The 24,333-nt window shown below is 57.5% G+C and overlaps 7 protein-coding genes across 7 annotated transcripts; 2 read left to right on the top strand and 5 right to left on the bottom strand.

Annotated features, from left to right (window-relative positions):
• Positions 1 to 10: 10 nt before the first annotated feature.
• D7B24_008522 (uncharacterized protein) lies at positions 11 to 2,943 on the bottom strand (the record flags this gene model as incomplete). The annotated part of the gene is made up of 9 exons (XM_028642609.1): positions 11 to 143; positions 202 to 851; positions 906 to 1,100; positions 1,153 to 1,278; positions 1,341 to 1,920; positions 1,979 to 2,353; positions 2,500 to 2,609; positions 2,761 to 2,865; positions 2,929 to 2,943. 9 exons carry the CDS (start codon positions 2,941 to 2,943, stop codon positions 11 to 13), a joined length of 2,289 nt encoding a protein of 762 aa, XP_028493632.1.
• A 626-nt stretch (positions 2,944 to 3,569) lies between these two features.
• Positions 3,570 to 5,811, bottom strand: D7B24_008523 (uncharacterized protein; the record flags this gene model as incomplete). Its single annotated transcript, XM_028642610.1, has 4 exons — positions 3,570 to 4,097; positions 4,153 to 4,647; positions 4,723 to 5,707; positions 5,759 to 5,811. 4 exons carry the CDS (start codon positions 5,809 to 5,811, stop codon positions 3,570 to 3,572), a joined length of 2,061 nt encoding a protein of 686 aa, XP_028493633.1.
• A 114-nt stretch (positions 5,812 to 5,925) lies between these two features.
• Positions 5,926 to 8,153, top strand: D7B24_008524 (uncharacterized protein; the record flags this gene model as incomplete). Its single annotated transcript, XM_028642611.1, has 4 exons — positions 5,926 to 5,952; positions 6,182 to 6,312; positions 6,378 to 7,189; positions 7,264 to 8,153. 4 exons carry the CDS (start codon positions 5,926 to 5,928, stop codon positions 8,151 to 8,153), a joined length of 1,860 nt encoding a protein of 619 aa, XP_028493634.1.
• Positions 8,154 to 8,822: 669 nt separating this feature from the next.
• On the bottom strand, positions 8,823 to 12,416 carry HHK5 (Histidine kinase; the record flags this gene model as incomplete). The annotated part of the gene is made up of 2 exons (XM_028642612.1): positions 8,823 to 9,624; positions 9,685 to 12,416. 2 exons carry the CDS (start codon positions 12,414 to 12,416, stop codon positions 8,823 to 8,825), a joined length of 3,534 nt encoding a protein of 1,177 aa, XP_028493635.1.
• A 2,775-nt stretch (positions 12,417 to 15,191) lies between these two features.
• Positions 15,192 to 16,524, top strand: D7B24_008526 (uncharacterized protein; the record flags this gene model as incomplete). Its single annotated transcript, XM_028642613.1, has 2 exons — positions 15,192 to 16,462; positions 16,518 to 16,524. The coding sequence occupies 2 exons, from the start codon at positions 15,192 to 15,194 to the stop codon at positions 16,522 to 16,524; spliced, it is 1,278 nt and encodes a 425-aa protein (XP_028493636.1).
• Positions 16,525 to 18,024: 1,500 nt separating this feature from the next.
• On the bottom strand, positions 18,025 to 20,268 carry D7B24_008527 (uncharacterized protein; the record flags this gene model as incomplete). Its single annotated transcript, XM_028642614.1, has 1 exon — positions 18,025 to 20,268. The coding sequence occupies one exon, from the start codon at positions 20,266 to 20,268 to the stop codon at positions 18,025 to 18,027; it is 2,244 nt and encodes a 747-aa protein (XP_028493637.1).
• A 1,633-nt stretch (positions 20,269 to 21,901) lies between these two features.
• Positions 21,902 to 23,971, bottom strand: D7B24_008528 (uncharacterized protein; the record flags this gene model as incomplete). The annotated part of the gene is made up of 1 exon (XM_028642615.1): positions 21,902 to 23,971. The coding sequence occupies one exon, from the start codon at positions 23,969 to 23,971 to the stop codon at positions 21,902 to 21,904; it is 2,070 nt and encodes a 689-aa protein (XP_028493638.1).
• Positions 23,972 to 24,333: the final 362 nt, after the last annotated feature.

Below are 24,333 nucleotides of genomic sequence, written 5' to 3' on the forward strand. Positions count from 1 at the left end.
CAAGTAGACCTTACAGCTTCGGCCGAGTACAACAGCCACTTGTGAGCTCTGAAGTCGTATCCTTCCCGCTAGGAACGTCGATGGCGGGATTTGCCGTGAAGAAGTCTACGGGCGAGATGTGCAGTTCCATGATTTCAACGGGCCTATTGACGTCAGTGTTGTACTCGCTGGCAGGAGACTACTTGACCAAGATGGACTCACATAACAGGCCAGTCTTCGACCCTGGGATTGTGTGTGAGGCCGAAACAGCTCCACAACACCACATCCTGCTGCAAAAGATCGTCATTGCGCGCTACCATGTCGGCGACGCCGCCTGCCTCCCGCTTGCTGGATAGAGGATACTCTCCGGCGGCGTAGAGTTCGCCGTCACGGTACTTGGTGACCCAGAGGTGGTGCTGCGCGAACAGGCATCGCTGCGCCTGCGTGCTGCCAGGGTTGGCAAGGACCTTTTGGGTTGGCGGTGGGTTGATCTTGTAGCCGACGGGCCGCCCAGAGATGGGATTCTTTTTAGCAAGGTTCTGGATCTTGAAGATGCGGTTGTTCTCCGGACACGCGTCGACGCCAACCGAGGTAAGTAACGGCGTATCCCTAACCTCGTACAGATTGCCATGTGGGTTGGTGCGCGCATCCATCCCCGCAGGTAGAGACTCGTTCTGGACGACGGTGTTCTCATGGCCGTCGATGGCGGGATCTATACGAACGCAGAAGATGTGCTGGTGGTTCTGGGCCAGAGCTCCCGGGTTCACCACAGTACCCCAGGGCGCCGTCTTCCCGGCATCAATGTTTACCACCGACACGATGCCCGTCGCTCGCGTCTCGACGTTGATGGCGCCGGCTTGGTCGAATTTGTACTAGCATTTTGTTAGCGGCATGTCCTGCATATCCCAGCTGTTGAGGTGCCTCACGTTGAAGATGTACTCATAATTCGCCAGCGTGATAATGAACTGTACTACCAGCTCTCGGCGGCGAGTTGATACGGCGCGGCCGGTACGCCAGTTTGTGTGCTTCCAGCCGATGCCGTTGTCTTGCTCGTGCAGGCAGATGACACGGGGTGTCTTTTCCGCTGTTCCCTCGGGGGTACACAACACACCGTCAAAGTACTGTTCATCATTAGCGATGCAACAATATTCCACAGCCTTCTGTGAGTTGTACCTTGATGACTCCCAGGCAGTCGCAACCCAAAGTCAGATTGTTAACGGCATGCCCGATGCCGCCGTCACCAAAGTCAAAAGCCTGCTTCCGGTGAAACGGCGGCCGAGGATCGGCATATGGCACGGTCTGGAACCGTCGTCAGTCGGGTCTCGTCTAATACCGGATACCGGAAGACCAGACTGGCTTACCATTTCACTAATCGAGAGGCGATACAACACGCTCCGATCATCGTAATAGACATCGTGAATGACGGCACCCTCGCGAGGGTTAAAGCTGACCCTGAACCGCCACTTCTGCCACTCGACAAGACTCTCATCCTTGATCGAGAAACTCGGGCCCTCGGGCTGAACGACGCTGAGCGGTTTGAGGTCCCTGCGAGTCCCCCCGGGCAACAACTCGGGGACATACTCAGCCGGAGCGCAGTGGTCGAGGATGGCGCCCGTCCGCGGAGCTGCGGGCACAAGATCGTCGCCGGCCCCGCCTGTCGCGAGCTCGTCAATGCGGACAATTTCGCGCCTCTCAAAGTCCATGACCGGGATGATGGGCAGAGGGAATGCGTAAAAGTTAGAGTCGGGATTTCCAGACCGCGTGTCGACGGCATACACGAGACCCTGGAAGTACCTGCGCACGCCGCCCGGCTGGTCCATGCCTCCGTACGGCCACGGCTCGATGACGACTTCGAAGCCTTCTGGAAGCGCAAACTGCGCCACCCTTTCACTGAGCACGCTAGACTCCTTGCATTTTTCGACGAGAATGTCGAACTCCCATCTGGACGCTCGTTAGCAAGAGCTCCCTGCTCCAGATGAGGGGTTCAGGGAGATCTTACGTGCTGAGTCCGGCCAGATACTCCGTTCCCACGACGTCTTTCTTGACGACGAGGCCGCGATCCAGGTCGACGACCGCTTCGATCTCGTCCGCCTTTCGGTCCGCCGCCTGGTGAGCCCGGACGTAGTGCACTGCTGCGAGACGCGGTGGCCGCATGGAGTCGGGCCGCAAGGACCCCGAGTGCTCGAGGCTCAGGAACGCGGTGAGGTCGGCCTTTTTCGGCTCCTGGCGGTAGATCATGCGGAACTGAATTACCTCTTTCGGCGATGATTGCAAGATAAGGTCACTTGCCCTGTTTGTCTCCTCTCCAGTGAGAGGAGACAAGGGATGTGGTACCGAGTGAGCCATGTCTTGAGCGGCCCGAAAACTGATGGTTCTGTGAATGTCAAGTGTATCACTTTGATCTCTGGTTTTCCCAAAATTCAATTGCAGACTTCATGTCCTACTCGACTGGATGATTTATTCATATTCCGACAAAGGAATCATGTTCTTGGAACCAACAGCCGAGGAGCAGTCCCGGACTTTACGTAAAGCACGCCGATACCAAACCTCCGGGCGGAGCCCAAGCGGAGCCCGCGGCCAGCCATGTTGGGAAAATTGCCCGATCCGGCATCGTTGCCCATCACCGCGCTCTAGGACGGAACGGGGAATTTAACCGCACGCATGCACGGACCGGTACTGGGTGGCTGTTAGGGACATGACGCGCCAACGACGCGGGGCGCGGGGCGCGGGGAACGTGGGACAGGTCCCAAGGCAGGAGGGTGATGTCGGAGTTGGCTTTACCTTGAGAGCAGCCAAAGGTACATCAAGCTGGAGGTGATCCGTCTGAGCCGTCTGAGCCGTCTCGTCATTGACGGGACGCGGGCTGTTGAGCGGGTGCTTTGCCTTCTACGGCACGCTTCGTCACGAGTAGTTCACCTGCTGGTCTGATGATCATCAGAGTATCGAAACCTTAGAAGAGCTCATCTGATGGCACGGCTGGTGAAGGACGCTGCGCCACTAACGCGCCAAATCGCCTAACCACCTAGGTTGCAGCATGGTTGTAGTGTCTACACCTATGAGGCAGGCCCCATGTATTGCACCATGTCTTCAGGGCTGGGTAGCTAGTGATCTTCATCAAACCATGACTGAACCTCGAAGGCTGAATATAGATGTAACGAGAGACAGAAGTAGCAGAACGAGAAATCTCACTCAATTTGAGCCGACCTGGGGATTCCAGTCGTGTGTATGTGCTTATTTCCTCCCCAGTAGACCTGTAATAAACGACCTCTTCGCCAGCTATCAGGTCTTGAGTCCCACGGGTGAAGTGTCCAGTACTTCGAATGAGGTCTTGACACTCATATGAGAGACTCCTGCATATATCGCTCAATCCATAGACTCGGTCGGTCAAGGCGCCGATGAACTTCTGGCTGTCTGTGGACACTGCTACAGCAGACGAGAACCCTCGTGCGCTATGAGCGTCAACGTCAGCATGGAAATGACGGACACATCATGGCCCGTGTTGTGAACGATCGTCATCTTTTCATATAATATTAGACGGCAATCTCTCGTATTTGCAATTCTACATATCCCAGACGGAACACAGTAAAAAATCAAAGAATGTGTTTGTGCAGCTGTGCCGCCCCGTGATCGCACTCCTTGCGGACGGAAAGACGCTGGACGGCTTCCCTACCTGCCTGGGACAGAAGCCGGCCCTGGAGCCCACCAACAGTCCTTTCCTCCATCCTGCGGTCCAGCGTACCGTTGTTGGGGAACTTGGGCACCACCCCATTCGCAAAGTTCACGCCCTCCGCGATGTACACTACCTCGCCGCCCAGCATGGTCAACAGCGTCTTTTGGCGCGCAATCTCCTCGTCGGGCACTTCAAAGTAGTTGGCCTGCAGGACTATGACGTCGGCGAGCTTGCCCACCTCAAGCGAGCCAATATGCTCGTCCGCCCTGAGGAAGCGAGAGCTCTCGATGGTGATGGAACGAATAGCCTCCTCTCGCGAGAGGGACAGGCCTGGAATGCCCGGCCCGTCGTACGGAGCACCCTGGGAGGCTGGAGAATTGGGGTTCGTAGGGTCACCGGACCGGGTGACGCCGACCTTGACAGCGAGCCATTCGTCGAGCGGATCAATCTTGGTGAGACGTCAGTAACCTAGCGCCCCATCCCTGGGAAGCAATTTCACGTACCGGCCAGTCGCTTCCGTAGATGATGCGCGTGCCAAACTTGGCAATATCTCCCCACGCCTCGAGATAGTTGGAACGAACCGGGCCCATGTTTTTGAGGCCATTGGGCATCCACACCGAACTGGCCTGCGCCCACTGGAAGCTCATGATCGGGTCCGCCTTGAGTTCCGCGAACCGCGGCCAGTCGCTCGGGTCCGTTACCTCGTTGTGGGCCAGGCCGACTCTGTAGTCGTACACGTCGCCGTGCTTGTCGCGGAAGTCTTGCAGAGCATCAAGGGCTGTTCGCACAGCCATGTCGCCGTCAACGTGAATCTGTGCATCAATACCATGGAGAATCAGGCCTTCGAGAACCGCGGCGAGGATTTCAGTCGACCAATACGGCTCGGGCCACTTTTCCGAGTTTGGTGCCCACACTGATGTGTTACCCACGGGAAGGAAGTACGGTTCGATAAGGGCACCGGTGTTGGCCGGGTACATGATGATACCGTCGACGAAAATCTTGACAGCGTGCCACTTGAGGGAGGGTTCTGGGCCTAGATCGGCGGGGTCGTTGAGTTGGGTGGTGGCGTTGACGACCTCCTCCACGAGGGCCGCGACTTCAGCCGTGGAGTTGGGCGCGCTGATGAGATGGTCGAAGAAGCCGCGTGCGCTCAGGCCGCCTTCGTTCTTGACGGCCTCGAACACAGCCGCCGTCCTTGCGCTGGACGCTGCCTCCTGGAAGGTGGTTACGCCTTGCTCTCGGAGAAGCTTCAGAGCTGCCCTGGCGGACTCGACATCTTCCTGCAAAGTCGCCGGGGCGGGGCCGGCTAGCAGGCCGCTGGCAGCGTCCTGGAGGATGCCTGACGGTTCCAAGCTCCCTGGCAGACGCTCGATGACGCCGCCGGGAGGGTTCTGTGTTGAAGCCGTAATGTCGGAGACCTTCAACGCAGCGGTGTTGACCCAGAAGGTGTGGCGGTCAGCCGACGTTGCGACGATGGGCCTTTGTGTTTTGAGAACGTCTAAGGTCTTGCTGGTGATGGGCCCGGCATCTTCAGCAAGCGTGTACCAGTCCATAGACAGGACCTCTAACCAGTCTTCATCGCTCTTCTCAGGCTCCCCGTCGATGCAACTCTGGATATGGTCGAGCACGGCGTTGAGACCCAGCGGCTGGTAGTTCAGATTGCATTTGAGTAATGCCGCGCCGCCCGAGATGGGATGCATGTGGGCATCAACCAGACCGGGCATGGCCATGCGGCCTTTGAGGTCAAAGACAGCCGTCTCGGGTCCGATGAATGGTGTCACGCACCCGTCGCTGCCCAGGAACGTGATCAAGCCATCTGTAATGGCCATGGCTTCGTGCTTGGAGGAGCGTCTGTCAATCGAATAAATTGAGCCATTGCGGAAGACGGTATCGGCAGGCTTATGGGACGAAGCAGAACCGGGACCAAGGAACGAAGATGCTGCAAGAAGCAGCTTCAGAAGGGCAGAGGTAGTCATATCCCAGGCTGTGATGTTGAAACCGAAAGTCCCAAATGATACGATGCCCCAAAATCTATCTCCCTCATCTTTGACCTGTTGCCTTTCGCAATATATAGCAGCATATCGACAAACTTGTTCCGTCGAGACTCACGCCGGCCAGCGGTCATGGCCAAGTTGCCTGGACATGTGCCTGAACATCGTCATGCTCGTTAATTCCCCGATTCGTATCTACTTATCTCCCACACCAGCTCTGTATTACACTGTCCGCGGAATGCGGGGACACAGCTGTCCTAAAGGCCCTACAAGAAAATTGCCAACATGGGCCTAGCGATCTTCGGACTGGGCGTATGTTGCGGCTATGTTTCCGCTTTGAGCGATCGGCAAGTCTGGGAGCTGAGAGGCCAACGGCCATCGCGTGGACGCTTCCCCACACATCACTTATCTGCCGGACATGACCATGCATGGGCTAAGGACGCCCCGCGATGACCGATGATGGGCTGGAACTCCGCAAATGTCATCCTGGGAGCTGGCGCCTTATCGCGATCCTCGAGATGGTTATCACGGATAGGGGTAGCTGAGGGGTAGCAATGCCTTCTTGATAGCAGGTACACACGCCGTCGTCTGGGAGGGTGCTGCTGCGTCGGCTGTCTCTTCATACATGAAGCAGTCAGTGCCAGGCGAGGAGGAGAAGAGTATCAGATCTGTGTCTGACCTTAGAGCCGGTTCCCCTGGGCCTCCTTCTCCATACAACTTGCTCACTCGTTCTTGAGACATCTTTATAACAATATAACACCATTCGAAGCGCTCAACATGGAAGTCGACGCCGCAGGCTCAGCCAAAGCGGAAGGTCGCATAGCACGAGGCGATGTTGATGCTCAGGATCTGGCTGCCTTGGGCCACGAGCAGCTGCTCACCCGGAAATTCAGCCTCGTGAGCATGCTTGCCATGGCCTTTTGCGTTCTCGGAACCTGGGCCGTCTTTGCGCAGAACCTGTCCGCCGCCCTCGAAACCGGAGGTCCCGTCAGCATCTTCTGGGGCCTCCTCCTCGTTCTCTTCTGCAACGTTTGCATCGCCTTGTCCCTGGGCGAGATGTGCAGCAGCATGCCCACTGCGTTGGGGCAGGCGTACTGGGTCTCTCGCCTCTGGGACACGCCCTCTGGGAGGCTGCTTTCCTACATGTGCGCCTGGACGAACACGTTCGGCTGGTGGGCCTTGACGGCGTCGCAAAATGCCTTCATGACCGAGCTTCTCCTCAGCATGAAGGTCATTTTCGATGTTGACTGGCCGTGGGCGACCCGTGGCTGGACCCTCTTCCTGGTTTACATTGGCATCACTCTATTCTTCAACGGCTTCAACCTGATTGCATGCCGTAGCGACAAGACGCTACCTTACTTTAACAATGGAGTCGGCGTTGGCTTCGTCGCTCTCTTCGCCGTCATCAGTATGGCACTACTCATCTCGGTTGGGACGAAACCAGACTTGGAATTCCAGCCAGCATCCTTCGTCCTGGGAGGTTGGACAAATACGACTGGCTGGTCCGATGGAGTGACATGGTTTGTCGGTCTTATCCAGTCAGCATATGGTGTGTCCTCCCGGCTTCCAACGTCCAGCGGCACCTTGCAGCTTGAACTCGCCCCCTTTTCTGACGCCAGACAGGTCTTACCGCTTTCGACGCCGTCATCCACATGGTCGAGGAGATGCCGTCGCCCCGTCGTGACGCCCCTAAAGCCATGTATCTCGCCGTCATCTGTGGCGCAGCCTCGGGGTTCATCTTCATGTTGGCCACGCTGTTCAGCATCCAAGACTTCGACACTGTCCTCGACACACCCACTGGCTTCCCCTTCATCCAGGTTCTCGAAGATGCCCTAGGCCGAACAGCAGGCACCGTGCTCGTCGCCCTCTTTATCGTGAACGGCTTCGGCCAGGGCATCAGCGTCATGACCTCGGCGTCGCGGCTGACCTGGGGTTTCGCCCGCGACGGCGGCCTCCCCTGGGGTTCGTACTTCTCCCACGTGGACCCGACCTGGAAGGTGCCCGCGCGCGCCCTCTGGCTGCAGTGCTTCATCGTCTGCCTCATCGGCGTGCTCTACACCTTCGCGTCGACGGTCCTTGAGGCCGTGCTCGCCGTCAGCACCATCGCCCTGACCATCTCGTACGCCATTCCCATCTCCGTCCTGCTCTTCGTCGGCCGCGACAAGCTGCCGCCGGGGGACTTCTCCCTTGGCCGGCTCGGCCCCGTCGCCAATTGGGTGTCGCTCGTCTACTGCGCCATCACGACCGTCTTTTTCTTCTTCCCCAGCTCGCCCAACCCCTCGGCCACCGACATGAACTACGCCATCGTCGTCTTTGGCGTCATGCTGCTCGTTTCCTTTCTGTTCTGGGTCGCCAGAGGGCGGGTCACGTACCTCCGCACCCAGGGCTCGGCGGAGCGTGATATTCAGGCCCGGCGTTGGGAGATGGAAAGCTATGACGGGCTCGCGGTGGCCGAGAGCCATGCGCTGGCCTCAAAGTCGAGCCATGTCGGGTTGGCCAAAATTCGCGACTGACCATCACACTGTCAAATTGACTCCGACTGTAACGAACGCTGCCTATTTCTTTGTAGTCTCCTATGGCCCATATCGTATCATACGTGTCGCAGTATTTGCTTCAATCCGTTGATAGGATTGACAGCGGATTGAAGACATTGTCCCTTCAAAGCACACCTGTGAAGTAGATCAACTTGAACCTAAAAAAAAAAAAAGACACTCATAGTACCATTGGTGAAGTTTCAGAAGCCCGTCATAAGGCCTCAATTAACATATGCCTTGCCGGCCAGACTACTACTATGTGCACACGTCAGGGGTGGTCCCCAACCCCGTCATCATGGCGCGTATATAATTCGAGCATGTTCCAATGCCAAAACCAAACTCCCGGTGCTGAGATTTTCAAAAATGGAAAGGACAAAGTAAAAGGCATTCATGACTGGATATCTCTGCTCGCAACCCTGTGCTCCTACAAATGAGTGACTCCTCCCTGAGCACATGTCCCATTTTGTTTCCGATGCCCTTCCTGATGCCGGCGTCGAATCCGGGCAGAACCTGCGATATCTACAAAAACGAACGGGGGTAAGGGGAATAATAGACAGAGGACCCAAACGCCGACACCCAAATATTGCTGCATCCTTGGTCGGCGTTGCTCTCTGTCAAGTAGGTGTATTACATAGTGAGAGCGCGGGGTCACCTTGGTGCCCCGTTCACCTTCTCCGGATCTTTTGGCGTGGTCGCGGCTCCGTTTGTCGGAGCTTCATGTGCCACTGGTTTTTCCCGGATGACGTCTTCCGGCGTCGTGTTTCTCGTCAAGCTTGACGTTTCTGCCTCTTCTTCGGGAATGGTGGCGAATTTCATGAGCACCTGCTTGAGCGCTGGACGCCGGATCGGCTTGCTCAAGAACTCATCCATACCACTGTCCATGCACTCCTTCACATTGCTGGCCTCCGAGAACGCCGTCAGCGCCACAATGGGCGCCTTGTAACCCATTTTGCGAATGAGTTTGGTTGACTGCAGACCGTCAAGGTTAGGCATCTGGACGTCCATAAAAATCACATCAAAACGGAGGTTTTCGTCCATGTTGGCCTTGACCAGGTCGTACGCTTCCTGGCCGTCTTTGGCGATCGTCACGTCGTAGACCTCTTCTAGCTTCAACATCTTACTGACGACCTCGATATTGGTCGAGTTGTCGTCGGCGACCAAGACTCGCAGTTTGCCCTTGCCGTTTTTATTCGCGATGGCGCGCTTAATGGCGTCCATCTGATCTTTCGTGTTGCTGGTCGGCTTCGGTGTCGGAGATGCTGGGAAGAAAGGTTGCCGCAAACCCACAAGTCTCGTCGTCTCCTGACCGGGCTGAATCGGATCCATGTCGTCACCTGGTGCGATCAAGTTGCCAGTTACGCTCTTCCTTTGGGGGCTGTCTATACCTCCGTCGATGAGATCTAGACTAGGTGGCCTTGACTTGATGCTGCTGGATGCAGTGCTGGACGCTCTGTAGGGTCACGTGTTAGTTTCTATTCCCGCCCCCAACAGATGAACATGTGCATCTTACCTGTCCCTCACATACTTGAGGGGAATCTGCATCGTGAACGTTGTGCCTACTCCAACGGTGCTCCTCAAAGAGATGGAACCTCCCATGAGGGTCGCCAGCTGATGACAAATACTCAAACCAAGACCGGTGCCGCCAAATTTCTTGCTTAGGCCCAGGTCGCCCTGCACGAAAGGCTCGAAGACCCTCTGCTGCATGTTCTCTGGAATACCAGGGCCGGTATCCTCAACCTCGAATTCGAACATGAATTGCTTGGCGCCCGGGGGCGGTGGTGTGGGCGACCGTTCTCGTATCTGAACATGCGGTGTGGCCTTCGGATCAGCAGGGTTGATCGTAAGTGCTGTGCCCTTGTAACTAGCATTCTGGATTTGTTGCGATGATGTAGAGCCCGCCTTGGAGCTGGCCGAGTGGACCGAGCTCGAGTTCAGCCTGTGACGCGATCTACCGAATCGTCTCGAGTCTTTGGAGAAGGACGATGTGCGGCTGTCGTCGCCGCCAACCGGGGTTTCCACCTCGCCTATGCACCTGATTCTCACTTCTACCCGGCCTTCCGCTGGTGTAAACTTGAGACTGTTGCTGACGAGGTTGATGAGAACTTGCAAAATTCGGTGTTGATCGCCCCAAAGACACATGTCTTTGAGTCGTCCCATGCCGTGGGGACCGAGGGCGGGTAGCTTCTTCTCTGCACTGGTTCTGTCCACGCCAGGATTGATCTCGACGACCTCGGAACTCAGGAAATCAACAGAGAGGGCGATACGGCCTTCCCGCACCTGTTTGTCGAAAATGGACAGCACTTGCGTTCTGATATCAGCCAATCTGAACTCCCTTTCTTCAAGGGCTAGTTGCTGGCCAATCTGGTTCTTGGAGAAACTGAGGAGATCCTCTAAGAGATGGAGCAGTAGGTCGCCTGACTTGTACAACGTCTTCAGGCTTTGCTTTATCCTGGTGATGTCTGTCTCCTCCATGCTGACGGCGCACATGCCCAAAATGCCGTTCAGGGGCGTCTTGAGCTCGTGTGAGATGTTGGCAATGAATAGCGTCTTGCTCTCGTTGGCAGCCTCAGCTGCCTTCTTGCTGATCTCAAGTTCTCTGGTTCGTTCCGCGACCTTTTGATCAAGTGATGAGTATTGCTTTACCAGTTCGTCGCTCATGTCGTTGAAAGTCTGCGTCAACTCGGTGAGTTCGTCTGAGATGAAGTGCTTGCGATCATCGACTTTGCCAGGTATCTTGAAACTTCTGCGCGTCGATTCGCGTTCGTGCTCGGAAGGCGACTTTTCTTTTGGTTTGTATCCCACCAGCTTGAGGAGAGCCACTGCGAGACCATCCCTTTTGGACCTCTGCGAACGTGAAGAGATGGCACCGGACCCCGGGCTGTCGTCGTCGTCGCAGTCATAATAGCCATCCTCATAGCCAGGTGGCGCCACGGTCTTCTCGGTGGCAGCCTTGAGCCTGCGAATGGGCATCACGCTGAGGTGGGCGCAAGGGAAAATAAAGATGATAAACAAACCGGCGGTGCCAAAGACACACCCCAAGATGATGTTGCGAAGTGTCGAAATGGGCGCATCTGTCTCTGACTTTGCTTGCTCGACGACAACGGTCCAGTTAACAAGAGGCGTGTTAGTCCGTGCAAAACCAACAGCGACGGGAACGTTCTGTTCATTGTGCGTCGAGAGCATAGAGCTGGCATTGTTGACCGTGTCGAAGCGCTTGGAGAAGGAGTCGAGTACGGCAGGGAACTTTTCGATGGCAAAAGGTTCCATGTTGTTGCCATCCAAATACCTACGATCGCTGTGTCGGTCGGCCTGACCGGCGACAGGTTGAGGCGGCAAGATGAACTGCACAGGTGTGTCCCCAAACCTGTCTCTGTCAGGGAGGAAGGTAGCGTTGCTGACAGGGTTTGTAATGTCGAACCGGTTGGTCGGGCTTGTAGGACCGACCACCAATACGACGCCCGTGTCGCCCAACCCTTCTCGAGACTTGCCGACTTCGAGCAGCGATATCGACGTGAACACTAGCGTAATGTATCCAATCACAAAGTTATTCTCTCGCTGGTCTCGAATCGGCACAGAGATGGACATGAGAGCAAAAGTCTCGTTGAGGATAAGCGGCCCAAGCAGTAAGCCGCCGTTCGTAGAAATGCGAACACCTTGAAATGCTTCGGCGATGTAGGCACGCTCCCCTGGTCGAACCTGGCTGGGACGACCAAGATCGATGTAGGTGATATTAGGATAGAGCTCTGGAGGGTATCCCTCCTCCGTGTCGCTGAGGAACACAGGCTGGTTGTCGGGCCCACGGTAGGGCAGTTCGATCGGGGTCTCATTGACGCGAGCACCCGTGACATTGACAAGTCCATAGTTGTTGCCGGTCGAGTTTCGTGAGTAGATGCGGCCTTGCAGAAGGCCACTGAGCGAGCCGACGGAGAGAGCACTCTCGAGGTCGGCTTTGGCTATTTCCCAATTTTGCTCTGTCTGATTGCCGTTGTAAAAGTCGTAAATAGAGCGCTGGATCAACAGCCGCGAGGATATTGTGAGGCAGTTAGTCTGGACCAACTCAAGCTCGCTGGAAATGCGCGAGGCCTTCAGCGAGGCCGTCAGGGCGAGCTGGTTGCTCTCGACATCGATGACGAAGCTGTTGACATAGATCCAAACGGGCACTGACAATATCATCAAGGCCACAAGGACGGCCAGGACGACAAGCAGTGCCAGTTGTTCCCGTATCGCGATCCGGACGCCCATCTTGCCGGGTTATGAAGTTGGGGTGAGGCGGTGGCCCAGTTTCGCAGTCATCGTACGCCGGAACGTTCACACCCTGTTTGAATACTTTGAGGAGAATGGGATGTGAACTGCTGGGGAAAGTGTCGCAGCTGATGTCAGTTCAGCGCGTTCAGCTCTATCGCTGCCAATCGCAAGATTTCCGCGTCAAAATATCGGTGGGGTGAAGGTCGAATGAATGCGCAACGCTGCTGTGCCAATCGAGAAAAGGATATTCTGCGAAGGCGCAAGATGGAGAGGCAGGCTAAGAAGTTGGGAGGTGGACAATTGCTGATGTCGAGAGGCGATGCTGGTGAGGACGAGGGCGCGGCGAGGGAGCGTCGGGGGTGGTATCCGTGGTGGTATCGTGAGGCGCAGGTTAAGGCAGAGGGTGGGGGACTGTAGAGAGCTGACTGTAAGGACCGATGAAGCGTGACGGCTGAGAGGCGAATGCGGACGAGAGGCAAGAGAGGCGAATGCGGACGAGAGGCAAGAGAGGCAAGAGACCAAGCTTGGAGAGGGGTCTTCCGAGCCAAGAAATGGGACGTATCGAGAGGAAGAGGAAGAAAAGAACCGAAAGCCAGCGGCGGACGGCGGGAGGACGGCGTGAGCGAGAGACCTTTTGGGTGGAAAGAGCTAAAGGGGATTAGCACCCATGCCAGATCTGCGGAAGGAGAAAATAGCGGCTGCGGGAGGACGAGCACTGGGATTGGGATTGATGGGGCGCCAGGGCGCCAGGGAGAGACTGAACTGACTTGATCGTGGACGAGCAGACGACAGACGGACCCCGAGATGGACAGCAGCCACGCCCAACTAATTGATAGTCAAGGTTGACACCAGAAAGGGACGTGGACAGAACGAAGCGTGGGCACAAGGCGAGGCGAGGAATCCGCCAGGAAAACAAAATCGCGTGGAGCTGAAGCAGCGCAAGGTGAAGGGTGGGACGGGAACAGCGCAAGAGGCGGGCCAACGGAGCAAGGGCCTCCTGGTCAGACAAGGCCACAGGGGACGGGTACAGGCCTCTCACTCCTTTCGTTTCCTCAGGCGAGCCAGGGAGATGCGTAGTCAGTCGTAGTGCTGGCTGTACGTATTGGCACAAGCCCTTGGAGGCGATCGCGATGAGACGCCGAGTAGTGGTTTCCCGGAACGTTCGGGGAGGAGACCTATGAGGCCAGGGCCCGGCCAGAACACGCGCTCCCCAGAGAATGGCGGAATATGATGGACGGATGACTGGCGTTGGTGACAGAATGGGGCACTCGACCGTGGATGCGGATGAATGAAGGGGAACAAAGATGGGGCGATCCAGCAGATCAGCGATCAGCGAGGACAAGCTCCTGTCTGGAAGAGGAAAACAGTGGGCATGGGCAAGACAGGCGAGACAGGCGAGACAGCACAGCCGGGAGGCCCCTGTCGCCCAGGCGGTCCAGACCCAGCACGAGCGACAGGCCTGCCGCCGCCCAGTGATTTCGCCTCGCATCCTGGAGGAGATTGCCCCGGATGAGTCAGCTGCTCCTGCTGCCGTTGCTTGGTTTTGCCTGCCCGGATCTGCCCCGCCCCTGCCACTCCAGGTGTGTTCCTCGTGCGCGACTGCCCGTCTGCCGCTGCGTCTGCGTCTGCGTTTGTCTCTGTGGCATGGCAGTCTCCACCTAGGTATTCTTCAGTCCTGCCTTCCCGTCCCTGGCACCTTATCACCTGTACTTTGGGCACCTGACGTCCCATTGCACTTGGAGCCTCGTCTCGAACAGTAGCACTGGGACACGGCTAGCATCATGATCCTCACCGCCATCGATACGACGTCATCTCACAAACACCATCATCGCCATCAAATCCCATCACTCCATTCTTCGCCTGACCAACTAGCGTTCACTGCATTAGCGTGTCTGGAACATCCAACGTCGTGGCAGTCGGCTCAGTAGGGCCCAGCAGCCCAGCATCCAGTCTGATCGTCGCCCCGCCTCGGACCACCATCTCTTATCACAATCAATGTCTTCTGTATCTCGTGCAGTGCGCAGTGGCATGGCCGGCTAATTCTGGGGTTATCACTTGCTGCAAAAACTCTAGGCCACCCCCAGCTTCAGAGTCTGTGTCAGTCCAACCCGTCTTCTGGCACACTGTATCGCCGTTTGCGGCCATGTCTCCGCCTCCCCGCTACGATCATCCTGTCCTTGGTTGGCCCAGGACCATCAGCTGAAGGGCGCGAGGTACCAGCGCCGGTGCTTGACAGCTTCGCCGGAACTTGCCAGTCCCTGCCTGCCGCTGTTAGTGGCCCTCTCGACCGGGACAACACCGAGGCGGTGGGCTGTGTCCCCCACCTCCGTCCTCACTACTGCCGAACTCAGAGCCTCCATGGCGTGATTGTATTTTCCGCCACACGGGCCTGGTGCCGGCATCCGGCAGGGTGGCCAGAGGCCGTTCTTTACGGGCCTATTGTGGGATCTTTCAGATGCCTCATTTGCCCTATTCTGGGCTTTTCATGAGAACGAGATGGCTTGTCTTCTTTTGAATATGCATAGCAACCGCTGCCGCTGTACCAGCTCAGAGGCGTCTATGGTTTTTCTATAAGCTGATCAATCGGCAGAAGCTGGTTGCGGAGACCGGTGTTGACTGACCCGCCGTGCTGAGTCTCACTGAACGTCCGGACGACCGTGAGCAACATACAGAAGGTCCTCAAGGCATGTCCCGGGGGAGGGTGTTTCAGGATGCACCGCGCTGCGCATTCTTGGTCATGGTTGCCTGCATAAAACAAAATGCCTCAATACGATGTCTCCTCGTCGTGTTCTCACTCTGCAACTGTGTGAGCCCAATGACGTATCTGGTCTAGAAACAGCTTACACCAGCTACACGAACGCAATGTCATTCTCCGACGACCGGCTTTGTCCCATTTGCGCCAACCTCAACATCGAGGGTCTTTTTGATCCGACTCGTTTCAAAGGTCTACCGCCAGCTCCCTCGCCCGAGAGCGAGGCTGTCGGATGGGACAAATATATCCAACATGCCGCAACCTGGAGACGTCTCACTCGAGAAGAAATCGTCGCACATTACCCGCCAGGCATAGTCCCCAGCTGTCCCTTTTGCGAGATTGTGGGTGGCATTGGGCACTTACTCGCTGCTGGGCGCCCGCTGAACCCCAATAGCCATACCCCACGTGAGACGAAGAAGGTCCTGCTGGCTATCCCATCAGACCTTCTGTATGATATAGCCACAAGCAGGAGGGAGCAATATGCCACGAATGCCGCAGCATCAGTCTTCCTACTCATAATGGACCAGGTCCAATATGATGAGGCCAAGGCCAAGTCGTTTGGCAGCACAACTTTGTTTGTGCGGTTCGCCCATCGAGACTTCCCAGGATCCTTAGTATCGCTGGTTGCGAATCAGTCCCTCGACCTTCGACGCCCTCTTGACCTGCCCATGCAGGGACGGCGTTTGCTGGAGGAAAAGATTGACTACGAATTTGTGCGTTCATGGGTCCAGCTTTGCGAGGACCAGCACGATAATTGTCGCACGAGAGGAAACCTACAGCCTGTGCCGCGGCTGAAACTGATAGATTGTGAGGCAAGACGTATCATCAAACCGGATCCGAACAGGAAATACCCTTACGTGGCATTGAGTTACGTGTGGGGAGGTGCTCCTCCAGAAAAGTACAATTATCCAAATCTGCCAGATGAATTACCCCCCGTGATCCTCGACACGATGCGCGCTGTCGTCAAGCTTGGATTTCGATACGTATGGATCGACCGCTACTGTATCTGGCAAGATGACCAGATCCACAAGATGAGCCAGGTTGAAAGGATGGACCAGATATACAGCGACGCAGAGCTCACCATTGTCGCCGTCGGAGCCAAGGATCCTAGCTACGGATTGCCAGGTTTGACACTAAGCCGAACTCAACACATTCCTATAAATAAGAGAATAGGCGAGCGACATCTGGTTGGCAAGTTCAGCCACCACTGGCAGCTGAACGAGGTGTCGAAATCGAAGTGGGCTACTCGTGGCTGGACATTTCAAGAGACTTGTCTGTCGAGAAGAAGGTTGTATTTCTCCAGCTATGAGGTCTCTTTTGAGTGCCACGATATGATGTGTTTTGAGCACCTAACGCAGCCTCTTGCGTACGAAGGGAGCTTGGAACATCGGGAGAGACCAGAATGGAACCACATCAACAACCCACATGGAATATGGGCCGTCATCTCCAACTATTGCGAACGCCAGCTTAGTTTCTCGAGCGACAGGCTCGCCGCTATCACGGGCGTACTTACTAGGTGGGCGAAAGTCAACCAGGGCTGTGCCTCCTACTGGGGTATACCCGTCGTAGCTTCAGGCACGGAGCCTCTCAGCGGCACATCGTCAAAGCAAGCATTTCTGGCCGGGTTGCACTGGCAGCTACAGGCGAGAACCGGGAAGGCTGGGCTCGCCAGACTGTCGGAATTTCCGAGCTGGTCCTGGGTATCGCAGAACGGACGGTGTTTGTTTGGTCATCCGTACTACCACATCCTCCCTCCTAACTTAGAGGATGTCTCTAAGGAGTTTGATGCTGAAGTCTGGATAGAGACACCTGACGGGAAAGCTGTCGAGTGGAGCGTCTTCCGTGACGGGAGTGGTCTCGAACAGTCTTCCCTGAAGTGGAGCCAATACATACACCTTGAGTGCTGGTCCTTCCAGACTGGTGCTTTTTGTCTTCAGGAGCTCCGACATACCACGGGTAGCAGATCACCCGTCACCATTCTGTTCGTTCCAGTAACGGATCATCCCAATAATGCGGATAAAAAAACGACTATTATTGCACGACTGTTGCCAGATTCCGGGTTCGGGAACTTGTCAAGGCTGAAGGGGCGAGACCTGACAGCTGTCACATTCTCTCCTGTTGAGCACAGCACATTCGCCCTCGTACTGGATACTGTTGCAGGTGATACGCTCAGAGTCGGGATTCTAGAACTAGCCAAGCTCATTGACCGGGACACGTTCGAATCCGCAGAGGCATTCCGGGGCTACTTTGACCCTGCTCAGTTTGCCGCAACGAGGCGTCGTGTGAGACTGGGGTAGTCGATGTACGGCAGCCTCGGAGTGCTTAGCACCTGTGGACTTGTGAGCTACTATCGGGCCAAAAGGAGATGGAATATCTGCAGATGCCCACATTTGGCATGTATGGCTGCTCGCATTATCGTGATAGCCATCTAAGACTCGCATCGTTGATTTGAAATGTCTAGTGGCGCATTTTCACATTCCAGAGAGGCAGAGACGCAAGCCAAGAGCCTTCCCGGTACTGATTTATCGCCATAGCGGCAGCACCCACGCCATCTTGATCGACAGGGGCAAGAGGCGAAATCGGGTTGTCTTTGTATGACAGACAGACATGGACACACATGAGAAACAGATACACGAGAAGGCCAACGAAAGCGAACGTCACGTCATATATTCATTGAAAAGAAGAAGCAAGTAGAAACATCGTAGCAAGCCCCCCTCTCCCGGAACACCCCCTTTCCGCGCACCCTTTCCATCTCCCCAGGCCGTACAAGCGATCAAAGAAGGTAGAAGGTCGTTTACACATTTGTGACAGGGCGACAAAAAAAACCCGGCATCGGACTCAGGCTCGGACTATTCATGACCTCGTAAACATCAGGGGCACCAGTGCCGACTGGCTCGACATGCTCCGCGCGTCAGGCAGCACGCTGACGTAGCTCTTGCCGAACAGGCCCTCCCTGAGACGTGCCGCCATGGCGCAGCTATCGGGCCCGTGGGAGGGCACGTGCTTTTTGCTGCTGCTGCTGAACTGCGCCGAGAGCTTGAGCAGCACGGCTTCCTTTGCCTTCTGCAGCGCGCTCGACCGCGCGGCGGCGTCCTCGGCCAGCACACGGTGGGCTTCCTCTTGCTCAATGTTGCGCTGGACAGAGGAGATGCCCTCGTCGGGGTCCACGTCGGCGGCGTGGCGACGGTTGGGGTCGTACGTCGTGGGCTGCAGGAGAACCGGCTGCTGGGTGGTGTCCATGATGGGGGCGCTAATGTTGGACAGCGTGCGGGCCGGGCCGGCAGGGCGGTGGCACTCCGCCTCGGGCGCCGTCGACGACATGTTGGACGGCTGCTTGCGGAGGATTGAGCGGTCGCTGTTGCTGCGGCTGGGGCCGGGGCTGGGGCGGCTCTCCTTGTCGTCCTCGGCGTGTCGCTTTTTCCTGTGACGGCTGCCGTGACGGCGGTGATGCTGCTTGTCGCGCGCTTCGACCTCTTGTTCGGCGTCCGAGGGCCCCCGGTGTCGGTGGCTGCTCTGCTTGGTCTTGACGTCTAGCTGATCGACGACGACCTCATCCACTCTCCTACGCACCTTGCGCTTCTTCTTGAGCTTCGTCGTGAAGGCAGCGCTCGCCTCCCTGGCCGCGGCAATCTCGCTGACGAGATCAGCCTCGAGGTCCTCTCTCCTCCTTCTCTCGTCGATCTCTTCGTCATCGCCGCCGACTTCGCCGAGGAAGTCCAGCCCGTCAAGAGCCTCGCCAAAGTCAAAAGCGAGCAGCTCCCTCGAGGCGGCGGCAGCGGCAGCGCTCGGCGTCGAGGGCAGATCATCCCGCGACGGCATGCTGTGCAGGCTCCCGGTAGGTGACGACTCAGAACTCGACCCACACACGGAGCCAGACCAGGACCTCGACCACCGGTCAGCGTCACCCGTCGGCCCCTCGGCCGACCAGGAAGACGAACCGTGGAGGGGCGCCAGGGCGTCGCTCCAGCGCCCGCCGTCGGCGAGCAGGACATCCTCAAAGTCAAACTCGCGCACGGTGGCACTGTGGGCGCCGACGAGGCCAGCAAGTTGCGGTGCGTGCATAGTCGCGTTGCGGACGCCCATGTGGCGCAGGCGGGGAAAGTGAATGGGGGGCCGGCCCGGGGCGGGTGGCAGCGGGGACATGGGCGAGGTGACTTCGTTGAAGAGCTTCCTGCTGGCGCGCGAGGAGGGGGCCGCGAAGAGGGGATCGGCAGGCAGTGCGAGGGGGCAGGGCCCACGCAGGCCGAGCCAGGTGAAGGACAGCTTCTCGAGCGAGGGGGCCATGGCGCGGAGGTAGTCGTCCATGATGCGCAGGTGATCGCGGCCCGGGGTCGAGGTGTCGGAAAAGTCCCAACTCTCGACGGCGAGAGAAAGCTTGCGGATCTGGCGCCAGCGGCGCGGTGAGGAGGGCAGGGCGCCGAGCGAGGCGGCAGGAGCCGCCCTGAGGTACTGCAGGGCGGCCGGGTGGAGGTGGGCGAGGGAGAGTTGCGAGAGGGCGGTCAGGGGATTTCTCTCGAGGGCGATGCGCAGGCTGATGAGGGCATAGTCTACGGCATCGCGACGGTAGCGCTCGCGGGGGTCCTGGCCGGGCGTGCGCAGGGTGAGGTGGCGGAGGTTCGGCACGTGAGCGAGCGCATTGATAAAGGAGGGGACGTTGGTGGCAGCGTGAAAGAGGGGCGGGTACTGCTGTGTGAGAATCTCGCCGAGCTCCGTGTTGGCGTACTTGGGGCGGGCGAGGACTGAGGCCATAGAGGTGTGCGGCGTGTAGAGAAAGGAGATCTCGGCGCCGGTCAGAGGATGGATGAGGGGCGGCAGGAAGGTGGCGGGTGAGTGAGCAAAGTGGAACGTCAGATGCTCCACGTGGTGGCCGATGCGGGCGAGAGCATGGACGCGGGACTGTTTGGTAAAGGTGTTGGGGGTAAAGGTGACATGGATGCGCTTGAAGAGGCGCTTGGTCGTGACGTTGCAGCATGCAGAGGAGGCGAGGCGCAGGGCGGCAACATCCTCGCGTGGGAGAAGGCCTAGGATGCGGTCGCGGATGTGCTGGTTGTCTGTCTGCCAGAGACGGTAAAACGGTGTTGTTTGTTGGGCGTCCATGGCGGCTCTTGCATTGTTTTCGGCAAGGTTGTCGGGTTGGTGGAAGTATTTTCGACGATGCGAAGGACTATGTCTTTTAGAATATTGATGAGGATCAAGGTGGTGTATTTCCTGCTTGTGGTATGTTGTTGGTTTTCGTGCTGGTTGATTGTGTCGTTGGCTGATGGCAAGGTGAGGCTATTCCCGAAGCCAGGTGTGGTCAAGAGCGAGGGCAGAGAGACAAGGTGTTGGACAAGTTTCTGGGGGCGAGATGGAGAGAGAATGAGCTCGGCACAGAGAGACTCGCTCATACAACGAAGCAGTGAAATAGAAGCAGCAGACACAGGCACACAGACACAGACGGGGAAAATGAAACGGTCGTGAACGTGAAAGCGAGGCCGTCAAGGCGGCCCAGTCAGAGGCCCCTCGGGTCCTGATATAGCCATGCCTCTCAGCCTGGTCACCGGCCTTCCCTAGCCCCCTGACTTTCTTTCTGATCCCCGTACTTTCTTTCTCTTCATAGTCTCCGTCTCTGTTTTTGCCTCATGCTCATGGCGCAGCCCCATACAAGCACTTTGTCTGGCTGCATGCAGGACGGCGAATGTTGTTGCGAGTTGCGAGAGAGATGCGTCCCCCCGCAGAAACAACTGGCTGGTGACTCACGGTGGACAATGGGGGGGAGAAGCCCAGCCGTGCAGTAGCGTACCGGCACGCACCCTCGACCGCGACTTTTCGGCGCGCCGGCCGACCTGACTGGTCCGGCGCGCTGGCCACCTGCATTCAACCCCTGGATGCCACGGTCCGTCCGTCTTGGGGGTCCTGGTCTGCCGCAGCGGCCGGCCCGTTGACTGGATCCTCGCGGTTGGAAAGGCTAGCGCTGTCACGGTTGAGACACGCGCGCCGAGTGTTCTGATTGGATCATTGTTTCCGTGCCGTTGTGTGATTGGTCGTTGGAGAGAAACGCGTCGCGTGGCTGCGCGTGGGGACTCGTCGAGACTCTGTCAAGACTCTGTCAAGACTCTGTCGAGACTCTGTCGAGACAAGCGCGGCGTTTCTTCCTCTTGCCGTGTGTCGTCGTGCCACAAGCCTGTGTTGACTACACAGCCACAAGGTGGATAAAGACCCCATTGATCCGTTGTCAACGGCTTCGAATGAGACAAGGCCAACCCAAGCCCGACAACTCAAGGCCACACGATGGCCCTTGTTTTGACTCACTCCTGACGAGCCCCCCCCCCTTTCTAGCTTGAGTCGTGACTTGTCGCCCATCACCACATCACAGCTGGTTGCCACCCCTTCAACCCCCCCTGGAACACCCACCCTAGGTCATATAGCCTCTGATTCATTCATCCTGCTACTGCTACAGCCTCCTCCCCATGCCATGGCCCCTTCGCTCTGAGATGCCCTCTCACCGAACAACGCATAGCAAGCTGGCTATGCTGTGTAGTATACATGTCGTGTTGGGCATCCTTGCCCCATCTGTGTTTGTGACTCTTTGCCAGCAAGTCTGGCAAAGCAAAACGAGTCACCCGCTGCTGCCGTGTCATCGTCAGACGTCTCGAGCCAGAAAAAGTCTCACGCCAAAGGCCTCCCATCGAACCGCCACGCCTCTTCGCCCTCCTGCCAACAGCCGAATTAGGGCGCGGATCAACTAGCCCTATTTGCCGCCCCGTCTGGGTCTCCTACTTGTACCGTTACCCCTTCGCTGGTTTGCTCTCGAGCCGTGCTGTTGTTGGGACGAGCCCTGTGACTGGGGCTGCTGCTGCTGCTGCATCGCGGCTCTCTTCTTGTTGCTTTGCGGTATGTTCTTGCCCTTCGCCTTGTTCTTCGGTTGCGCCGCCGGCCCCTTGGGAGGCGGGACGTTGTGGTAACCACCGCGCTGCGCGCCCGGCCCAGAGGGGGGCTGCCCCGGCGCTGGTGGCCTCGGTGGTAATGCGTGCGACTGTGCGGCGTAGCTCGTTGCCATTCTTGAGTACGACCCAGGGTTGCCCGGTGGCGGGCCTGGCGGGGGGGGTCCAGGCGGCAGGGGAGGCTGGCCCGCAAAGGCTGTGCTCGGCATGGTCGAGTTGAACCGAATGTTGGTCGACATGCGCATCTGGCCTGGTGCCGCCCGCGGCTTAACCTTCTCGCTGAGGAACTCGCCCTCCTCCGACCCGTCGCTATCAGAGTAGAAGATGTGCGTTCGCTTGGCGGCCGCCGCCGCGCCCCTCACATGCATGCCAGGATCGTTGCTCTCCGCCGCCACGCCAAACCGCGCGATCGACTCGTCCGTCGCGTTCGCGTCAACACAGAGATCGCGGTCTTTCAACGACCAAGTCGCCGTCCACTTTTGCGGAAACGGCTGCTGGTCGCCCGCCGGGCAGTCTGACGAGTAATGTCCCTCGCACCCGCAGTAGCTGCAGAACGCCGCAATGTAACGCACCGTGTGCAAGCTCTCTGGCTGGAGGTGGCATGAGTGCCAGACGTTGTCGCAGGCATTCTCCAGGTGGTCACCCTCGCCGCAAAAAGCGCACTCGAGGCCCTCCTCGAGCGCCATGGCCAGCTTCTCCTTGCACTTGGACTTGGTGTGGCCAAACTGTCGGCACTTGGCGCACCTGGATCGTCCCGGGCAGTTCCACGAAAAGTGATCACCCCGACAGAACTGGCAGAGAGTGTTTGGACAGGCCATGCACGTGTGGCCAGTGGCCGCGCAAATCGTGCAGATCTCAGTCGCGCCAGGAAAATACCGCTGCTGCTCCTTCTCGGCCTCGTCTTCTCTCATGATTTGCCGGTACCCAGCCACTTCTGGCTCGTCGTGCTGTGTGCTCCTGTTGTCGTCGCCTTTGGCCTTTGCGGCGCTCTGCCCTGCGGCGCTCCCCGCTTCGGGCCCGAGCAGTGACGCCCAATCGCTTGCTGTTGGCGCCGACTCTTGTCGTTTCGCGTCGTCGTCGCCCTGGGTAGAAGCTGCGCCAGAAGGACCAGATGTCGACGGGCGTGTCGTGTTATCTGTCTCCTCGTCGCCACTGCCCGTGTCCTCTCCGTCTTCTTCTGCATCTTCGGCCTCGCCATCATCACCAATTGAGATGGGATCCTGCGATGTTCCTGCGGCAGAAACACCCGGTCCATGCACAGCCTCGAGCGCGAGGCCCACCATCGTGTCCAGCTTGCCCCCTTTCTGCAGCTTTTTGATCCGGTGTAGTGCCGTCTTGCTTTCCTTCTCCTTGCTCTGGGCATGCGCGAACATATCAATACAGAGTGCTGGTGTCATGAGGGGCCCCTTATCCCTGTTCTGCTCTACAAGAGCATTGATCCATCTGGTGATCCGCTCATGCCACGTGTCAGCGGCCTGCTTCTTACGAAGGATCTTCGGATCCGTGGGCAGCAGGAATTGTTGGCCAGTCTCGTCTGTAAAGGTCTTGGCAGAATTCTTGCCTCCCGTCTTCTTTTGCCCTTTGGAGTTGTTCGTGTTCGAGGCGGGCCCTGACGTAGCCTTATTTATATTTGGTACCTCTGCGGCTGTTGGCGTAACTGTGTTTCCCAGCGCCTTGCTAATTTCCACTGCAGGCTCGTGACCAGAAGGCGGTGCAGTCTTTTGACGCTTGGACTCAGGCTCAGGAGATGGTGCCGCAGGGAGAGGGGTCGCCTCTTCACTCACTTCCCGTGATCGCTTCTTCGAGGACTGCTGGGCCTCAAGAATGGCGGGTGCCGGAGAGCTGACCGCAGGCGGGGCCTCGTCAGAGGCGTCCATAATGCCCGAAGAGTTATTATTCTCAAGAGAACGTCGGTGTCAATGCCAGAGAAAGTCGACAGTCTGAATACCCGTGAGCTCGAATGGTCCTGCCGTGATTGGTGGTGCCTGCCCCTGATGAATGTGGAATCCCTCTGTGGTGAAAATGCCCCAAAAAGTCCGAGGTCAAGAATCTCTGATGAGTTTCCGGGCACGCAAGGGAGTGGGTGCTCCTCGTCGATGAGATGCGGCGGCGGATGCGTCTGCCTCGGGGGTGGTGGTTGAGGTGAATGTGACCTGGACGTGACTTGGGTATGAATGAGTGACGCCTCGGGGCGGCACACGAGGCAAGGAGGGGCAAGTGACGGGTATCGGCCCCAAAT

The sequence above is a fragment of the Verticillium nonalfalfae genome (genome assembly GCF_003724135.2).
Source record: "Verticillium nonalfalfae strain VnAa140/NRRL 66861 chromosome Unknown scaffold_77, whole genome shotgun sequence".
Taxonomy (NCBI): Eukaryota; Fungi; Ascomycota; class Sordariomycetes; order Glomerellales; family Plectosphaerellaceae; genus Verticillium; species Verticillium nonalfalfae.